The 9,259-nt window shown below is 39.7% G+C and overlaps 1 protein-coding gene across 1 annotated transcript; it reads left to right on the forward strand.

Moving 5' to 3' along the window:
* The first annotated feature begins 644 nt into the window (after window positions 1–644).
* On the forward strand, window positions 645–9,259 carry c1galt1c1.S (C1GALT1 specific chaperone 1 S homeolog). Its single transcript, XM_018232957.2, has 2 exons — window positions 645–1,344; window positions 5,543–9,259. The coding sequence occupies exons 1-2, from the start codon at window positions 1,173–1,175 to the stop codon at window positions 6,499–6,501; spliced, it is 1,131 nt and encodes a 376-aa protein (XP_018088446.1). The 5' UTR covers window positions 645–1,172; the 3' UTR covers window positions 6,502–9,259.

Below are 9,259 nucleotides of genomic sequence, written 5' to 3' on the forward strand. Positions count from 1 at the left end.
CAACACATTAGGTTCAGCGCAGATCCTGTCGATGAAGGAGCCGCCCCCCCCCCTCGCCGGCTTACCTGTCGGAAAGGGAGGCAGGAACATTAGTGCGGCGAGCGCAATTGCGCTCTCTAGCAATAGTACAGCCGAATTTCCGGTTTAAAAACCTCAGCTCTTAAAGGTGCAGGAGCGGCTTTTTGCCGCCCCTGGAATCCTCTCTGGCGTTGCCGCCTCAGCTCGCCTCATTGGCGGAGCGCCTACAATTAGGTTGCCACCTTTCTAAAGTGTTTTCACTGGCTGGGTGGGCTCGAAAGGGGGTGGGAGCAATCAATTCATGCACTGGCACATGAATTGATGGAGGGTGGCAATGGAGCAAATCAGGGAAGAATAAAGGTAAGGTTTGGGTGGATCAGAGGGAGCCAGGGGCTCAACTTAAGGGTGTTATAAATTTACCAGCTAGCCTGGTAAAATACCATCCAGTCAAAAATATATGCATTCAATTGGGATCTCCACCTCCTTTTTCCCATTCCTGGATCGAATGGCCTTAAAGCAAAATCACTAGACACACTCTGACATGGAAGCGCTATTCCGTTGTGCAGACAAGACCAGCGGTGTAACTACAGCGGAAGCAGACCCTGCGGTGCACGGGCCCAGTGAGGTCCTAAACAATGAGCAATTTTAACTTGTTTTGGTAGAAAAGTTCAACTTATCAATATTTTAGGGCCCTAAATTAAATTTGCTGTGGGGCTTCGTGACATTTTGTTACTCCACTGGACAGGACACTACAAAATATACATTATGTGATTATGCTGGGACCAGGGCCGGAACTAGGGGTAGGGAAAAGAGGCACGTGCCTAGGGGCAAAGCTTGAGGGGTGGCAGGCATGTACCTCATAAGCAGCCTAGTCGGCCTCTGAAAAAGGTTAAACAGGTGCTGGCCCACACAGAGCATCCATTCCCAGTCTGAGCAAATCTGCGCACACGTGCCCTGTCTTACACACAGCCAAGTGGGGGGTAGGCACAACATGGCCTGGTGATTGGTCGGGTTGCCAGGGCCGGAAATAGGGTTAGGCAGCAGAGGCACGTGCCTAGGGCAGCATATTCCTAGTTTGCCATTGAAAAAGGTTACGCAGGTGCTGACGCAGGGTTCCCCCCGTTTGCGCCCGCACGTCCTCGTTTGCGCATGGGATGGGGCTGGTGCGCCGGCATTGCCCTGCTGGTTGCCACGACGACACATTCGCTTTGACAGCAGCATACACGTCATCAGTAGCAGGAAGCCGGAAGCTTCAGATCCGGCAGTGTTTATGCTGGCGTGAGAGCAGGGTTACTGTGTTGCGGGTTGGAATCTTGATAGAGCTAGGTAAGTGTGACACGGACATAGTCTCTGGCATGTAGCTTCTTCATTTTACCCACTGGATCATTATTTTGTACCAGAAGTGCGACCTCAGACTTACTGTAACTGGAAGCGTTTCACAGATGTTTATGGAATGAACGATTGTGTAAGGCTAGTGCCTAGTGCTATCCTCTGCCTCACTGAAATCATGTTAGTGGGCAGCGAGCCTCTAGTCTAAAGAAGAGGCAGACCCTTCAATTGATGGGGGGGGGTTCAGGGGTTAAAGTGGGTGGCACTGGGGCTCTGACTCATAAGCAGATTTTTTATGAATTAAAAATACTCTTATTCTCAAAGTGAGTACAGAACTGACATCTCATGTGCATACCTCCCAACTGTCCCCTTTTCTGAGGGACAGTCCCTCTTTTGAAAGCTCAACCTGCAGTCCCTCATTTGGTCCCAGTAATTTCTAGTTATACCACTGACAGAAACTGCAGTATGTACATCATCACATCTGTTCTTTATCCAAATGCACCACTAGCAGCACAGCAACAAAAATAACTAATTTAAAGCTAAAATGTTTGTTTTCATTTTCAAAGTACACATGTAACTAAACTTAATAACTTCAAGCCATTTATCAGTAGTGTTTCCCATGGGCTGCACTCCCCTTCTGGGAATTATTATTGGTGCAATCCAGCTGGGATATCCAGTTGTAAGGGATGGTTGGCATCCTCTGGCTGGACAAACATGATTTGTTGCTTATGAGATTTGCAGTGTTTCATTCAAGGATAATGTATGAATTTAGAATGTCTGATTTTCAATATTCACACTCTCCCCAGTTTTATAAATTGATAGATTACAGGAGACTGCTGTTTGTAAAAGCTTTGCAGGCAGCCATCTACAGTGCTACACAATATGTTGGCGCTATATAAATACATGTTAATAATTAATAATAATAATATAATGATTTTTGCTTAGGTCACCACCGTGGCTTATATTCAGTTGTGATTTAGAAAACAGGCATTTATTACCTGCCACAGTGTTGCTCCTTACTTGGAAAAACTAGCAGTTGAAAAAGTTTTTGTTTTCAGGTATTTTCTTAAAGGGGCTGTTCACCTTTGAGATAACTTTTAGTATGATGTAGAGATTGATTTATTGAGACATTTTATAGTTGGTTTTAATTATTTGTGTTTTCTGAGTTATTTAGCTCTTTATTCAGCAGCTCTTCAATTGCATTTTAAACAATCTGATAGCTAGGGTCCAAATTACCCTAGGAACCATGTATTGATTTGATTAAGGGTCTGGAATATTAATAAGAGAGGCCTGAATAGAGTATTAAAAATTAGCAATAACAATACATTTTTAGCCTTACAGAGCATTTGTTTTTTTAGAAGGGGTCATCGACGCTCATTTGAAATCTGCAAAGAGTCAGAAGAAAAGGCAAATAACTATAAAACTATAAAAAATAAATCATTTAGTATGTCATTGAAAAGTTGCTTAGAATCGGTCATTCTATAACAAACTAAAAGTTACTTTAAAGGTGAACCGCCCCTTTAACTACAACAGGAAAAACCGTCTGAGACGGCTTACATACAACAAAAACACATGCTGAGATATGAGATGGGTTTGAGGGCATTTCTGAATTGATAAAGTATAGGAAAGAAAGAAAATAAGCCTCATAAAGAAAAATATTCAGAAAAGTATCAGCATTCAGCTAGACAATTTAGAGGGGAAGAATCGAGCCAAGAAAGAAAGAGTGAATAGATAGATTAAAGCTTTGATTATAATGTGGTGAAGGTTTGAATATATTGAAAACCAGAGGTTTGTGAATGATCTGTCACAGAAGCGACTGAGGAGGTTTTAGGGAGAGAGATGGATGGCTAGGAGGATGATGCTGACCAACACCAACCATTTCCTAGGTTAACAGGGCAATTCAAGCGTTTTGTCATTTGAACATTTTGTAACTCAGATGGAGGGGGACACAATACTTTAGAATTGCCATATAAAAGTGAACTGCTGTGGAGACAGAATTGAAGGGAGTTTGTGGTTAAAATATTTCAAAAACAAAGTGAGATGCCGCTCATCCATTTTTATTGGGTGCACATGGGTCAAGCTTGATATACAGACTACTACAGAAATTAACCCCAGCACTGCAATATATAGCCCCCTAGGAAAAACTATTTTGCAAACTGAACTGTAACTCTAGTATGAAAAACACTTTTTTAGTTGCAAATGCTAAATAAAGAGAAAAGCAGGTATGGTCTTTCTCCCCCCAAAGATAACACTTTCTCTTTTTTCACTTAGTTAGGACTGACGCTTGGACACTGCCTTGACTGGGGTCATCATCTTACACATACTTTGTACATGCTTTGTACAAACTTTGTAACTAAAAGTGTCTTTTCTTTACTAGAGTTACAGTTCAGTTCTTAAAATATTTTAAGTCTGGCCATTGTATAGCTTAGCATTTTTGCAGGCTTCTAGCCATGAAGAACTATAGTACAATAATATGAGTAAAAAAAACGGAACCAACTACAACTTGTCTATAGGAAAGGCAAACAGGCTCTTGGTTTCAGTAGGATGCAGTAGGATTAGCTGGATTATTCATGGGCATGTTTAAAAGGTGCAGTCAAGGTAAACAAGCTTGCACGTATTAAAATGAAGATACTAATCCTTTTAATGTGCCAGGCAACTGACAACCATTGCTTCATCAGCAGGGTTTTAAATGGGTGGAACTGTTGAAATATGACATTTAACTTGGGATACACCTGGTCCTTATTTTAGGGATTCGTCCGAATCCCAAATCATCCACACAGGATTTGGCCAAATCCCAAACAAAACCTTAATTTGCATGTTTGTGTGAGAGAAAAATGTTTCCTTTGACGTTTGACCTAAAGTTATGTGATATCTATGGTTCTGCATGGTCATATGTGCCTATATATATATATATATATATATATATATATATATATATATATATATATATATATATATATATATATATATATATATATAGTATATGTTATCCAGAAAGCTATGAATTATGGAAAGTCCATCTCCCATAGACTGCATTTTAGCTAAATAATACAAATGATTTCCTTTTTCTCTGTAATAATCAAATAGTACCTTGTACTTGCTCCAAACTAAGATATCATTAATCCTTATTGGAAGCAAAACCAGCCTATTGGGTTTATTTACATGATAAGGTATGAAGATCCAAAATACAGAAAGATCCCTTATCCGGAAAACCCCAGGTCCGGTGTATTCTTTATAACAGGTCCCATACCTGTATGTGTATGCATTTTCTGATCCTTAAAATACTAAATTGCTATTAGCATGCTTATCATTATTCTTTAACATCTATACATATGTATAGATCATTTACATAATTAATACATATGACAGCTGCCATACTGCCTGCATTAGCTGAATCATCCTTTATATAATCTATGAGCACTAAATTTGCAGATGCAACACTGCCAGTGGGAAATACCTCAGCCATACTGTAAAATCAATTTTAGATGCAAAAAATTAAATGAAAGTTTCTTTTAGAGGCACTTTAAATGTGAACTAGAGAAAGACAGAACAATTCTTATGTATAGTGTATATGCTCATACCTACATGTATTTTGAACTGTGGCTGTTTGGTTTGCTGATTTTTTTTTTTTTATATTTGGGAAAACTTCATAAAGGGGTTGTTCACCTTCCAAATACTTTTTTCAGTTTAGTTTTTTCAGATTGTTCACCAGAAATAAATACTTTTTTTCCAATTGCTTTCCATCTTTTATTTTTTACTGTTGTTCCAAAATTGATGTTTAAAGTTTAATGTTTGTGTCTCTGGTGTTTCTGTCTGGCTGCTCACTGATCCAGGAGCATCTGAACTGTTACAATTTGCTACATTTAGTGGCTACATGAGTTGATACATCAGGAGTATCTTTGGAATATTAACTATTGTATCAATTCTAAAAGCTGCATTTAATGAAACTCAGGGATTCTGCTCAGCAGGGCTAAAGATAAAAAAAATGTCTCAATTTAGAACAGTTTACAGATTTGGTTACCAACTCCCCCCTCCCTCCCAGAGCTGCTATAGGAGGTAGAAATGAAACTACACTACCCCTGAACAACCCCTTTAAGATCTTCTTTATGATGATCTTCACAATAATGTACTTTGCCTTGTATTTTCACTTTCATGTCATCTTGTGTTGTTCTCTTTTTTTTTTTTGGTGTTTTAGGAAACATGATATCAGAGGGAGGTTCGTTTATGCGGGGCATGTTGATAGGAGGAGGCTTCTGTGTAGTCATCACACTTCTTGGACATATTAAAGTTGGACAAGAACATGGCATCTCCCATGAGCATCATCACATTCAGGCACCAGATAAGGAGCAAGTTAAGAGGCTCTCGGAAGCTGAACGCATGGAACTTAGCCAGAGCATGCGAGTGTATTGTATAATCCTTGTCAGGCCTAAAGACTTAAGTCACTGGGCCGCAGTTCGTGAAACCTGGAGCAAACACTGTGATAAAGTTGACTATTATAGTTCAGAACAAATGAAAGTGTTTGACTCCATCTCTGTCGACACCAATGACATGTGGGTGATGATGCGAAAAGCCATTGAGAAGGCCTATGAGAACAACAAGAACGAGTACAACTGGTTCTTTATATGCACACCTTCCACCTTTGCAGTGATTGAAAACCTTAAATATTTCCTACTTCAAAAGGATCCTTCTCAGCCTTTTTACATAGGCCACACTTTGAAATCCGGAGACTTGGACTATGTTGACATCACTGGTGGCATTGTATTAAGCATTGAGTCACTGAATCGCCTTTCCTCCATTTTCAAGGAGCCGGAGAAGTGCCCAGAGCAAGGCGGCTTAATATTTAAAATGTCTGAGGACAAGCAGCTGGCAATGTGTCTCAAATACAAGGGAGTCTTGGCAGAAAATGCAGAAGACTCCGAAGGTAAAGATGTGTTCAACACAAAATCTGTTGGAGCGCTCATTCAAGAAGCCATGGCCAACAATCCCCAAAAAGTGGTGGAAGGATGCTGCTCAGACATGGCAATCACATTCAGTGGTATATCACCCAATGTCATGCATGTCATGATGTATGGTGTATACAGACTGAGAGCATACGGACACAGTTTTAATGATGCTCTTGTTTTCCATCCCAAACCTGATTCAGACAATGACTAATATTTGGGAATCATGGCTGTCACCAATTCTCACTGAGATTTTTGTACAAAAAAAAAAGGTGATTGTACCAATATCACAATTGCAGTAGAAGGATTTGTGGTTTTCTTTTCTGTTTTTTGTTTTGGTCAAGATTATTTAATCGAAAAAAAATGTTTGGAGTCACAACCTGATCAAAGTGTTTTGTGACTTTTGCAACCGGTGCATTTTGTTTGCACACAAGAGAGAAGTCAATTCCACCTGGCCGCTGTGGTGAATTACTTGTTGGCTCGGAATGAGATTGTACACAAATTTTAGACACTGACAACTTTTGCACTCAAAGTCTATTTTTTATAACTGTGGAAGATGGCTGTGCATTTGTTTTTTTTATGTAAATTGAGCTCTTTTAGGATTTTTGTTTGGGGCTACTCCCTGTGGGAGGCTAAATATGCTTAACATTTTAGTGGGTGCTGCCTTTCAGACTAGGGTATGACCCAAAAACACCAACTTTCAGGTTACAGTTGAAGTCCCAGCATCCTTGTATTCAGGGTAACAGCTGTCAGAAATGTCCCTAAGGTAACCCAGCGTCATTGCCAAATTTTCACATTATCATTTTATGTTCTAGCCTTTTCAGTGTATTGGTGTATTACTTCAACATTCAGAGCTAATTCCCTCCTCACTTAGAATTGGTGACCGTGAATATTGAAAAAACTCCCCATGGTATTTTTATTTGGAGGGATTCAGATGAATTTCTATTGTGGTTCTAAACTATAAAGGTCAAAGCTTGTTGCCTGGTAACTAGGGTTGGCACCTGTCTGGATTTCACCTGGACAGCCTGGTTTTAGGAAGAGCTGCCCAGGTGAAAAGTTCCTGTTCGGATTTCCAAATTTGAAAATCCAGACAGGACATTGAAGTGAATGACATGGCTGATCGCCATGTCACTCACCCCCGAAGACCGTTACTCTGCATGCAGAGGTCAATGCAACACTTTGGGGCATATTTATCAAAGGGTGAAGTTAGAGATCACCATAGTCCATTAGAGTGAAATTCCGCCCCTCTCCATTCATTTCTATGGGATTTTTAAAAGAGTATTTATCAATGGGTGAAAGTCAAAGCTTGTCCTTTGATAAATACGCCTTTAAAAATCCCATAGAAATTAACGGAGAGTGGCGGAATTTCACTCTAGTGGACTGTGGTAATCACTAACTTCACTCTAAATATACCCCATTAAGTAGTGGGCTATGCAGGGAGGGGGCCAATGGAGTCTACTGGATGGGATTTTCTTTTTGGGATGGATAGTTCTCCTTTAAGGGGTTGTTCGCCTTTAAATTAACTTTTAGTACGTTTGGGCAACTGGTTTAACACCAGCTGTTTCAGTCTTGATTCAAATCCCATGAAATTCAGTGTAGGCAGTGGGCTAGACTGCCAGACTGCAACGGTGGCAGTTTATACAGTAGGTGTTAAGGATTAACAGGAATTGTTCAGTGTGAAAATAAAAACTTAGGCTGCACAAAATAAAAAATGTTTCTAATATAGTTAGTTAGCCAAAAATGTAATGTATAAAGTCTGGAGTGACTGAATGTCTAACATAATAGCCATAACACTACTTCCTGCTTTGCAGCTCTCTTGGTTTCCAGGGCCGGATTTACATAGTGGGCACCCCTAGACCCACTGACGGTTGTCACCGTCGTCCCCTCCCTTTTATTTGTGCAAATTTTCTTCTTCAGGACTGGAGTAGAGGGGATTGGCAAACGGGAAATTTAACAAACAGGAAGTTGTATTCTGTTATGTTAGACATCTGCTCACTCCAGCCTTTATAGATTATATTTTTGGATAAATATATTAGAAACATTTTTTATTCTGCACTTCCTATCTATTTACCCAGTTTTTATTTTTACACTGAACTGTTCCTTTAATAACTAAAAATTGCCATTATCACTGAAGCCATAAAAAAATGGGAAAATCAGCATTACTATAACCATATGACAATGAAGCATTCATTCTCAGAAGTTCCTGTTTGCTATACAGTATGTCCTTAACTAGTGTTGTGCTGGTTTTGATACTAAGGGGGTTATTTACTGATCAAAATAGTTTTTCTGGTGTCAAATCAGAAAAAATTGCACAAATCAATTTTTTCACAATTTTATCTTTTCCTGCACCAGATTTTTTTTTCGAGTAAATTTATTGATAAATACGGTAAAAATTTGCACGGGAGTTTGGTCGCAGTGCTGTTAAGAAAATGAGACATTTCCGAATTTTAGTAAATAACCCCCCTAAATGTAGGCAGTTTTCATGAGATAACCCATGGTACACATGGAGTACATATCTTTGTCCTGTAAAGGTGGCCATAGACGCACAGATTATATCGTACAAAACAAATTTTTGCACGATATTCGGAGCGTGTATGGTGGGAAAACAGCCAACCAATATCGGCAGTAAACTTGGATTTCAGTCGGCTCGTTGATCGGGCTGGACGGAAAATTCTGATCGGGTGCCTTTGAAGGCACTCAAGCATTGTCCATTGTTAGTGCCGAATCGTAGAATTCTATTGTTTTTACCTGTATATCTGACGATTCAGCGCTACATGTGTGTATTGAAACGAATGATCTTTCCAAGAAAGCTCTTAATTGTTAGGTCTATGGCCACCTTAAATCTTTCTGATTTCAATCCACCTACTAGGTGAATGCTTCCAGGTAGGATCGTTGACCATTGTAGTCTGACTGCTCTGTTACTGTATAAAGATAGCTAGAATCACAGCTCTATAGCCTATGGCAATTTTTTT

This window comes from Xenopus laevis, chromosome 8S (genome assembly GCF_017654675.1).
Source record: "Xenopus laevis strain J_2021 chromosome 8S, Xenopus_laevis_v10.1, whole genome shotgun sequence".
Classification (NCBI taxonomy): domain Eukaryota; kingdom Metazoa; phylum Chordata; class Amphibia; order Anura; family Pipidae; genus Xenopus; species Xenopus laevis.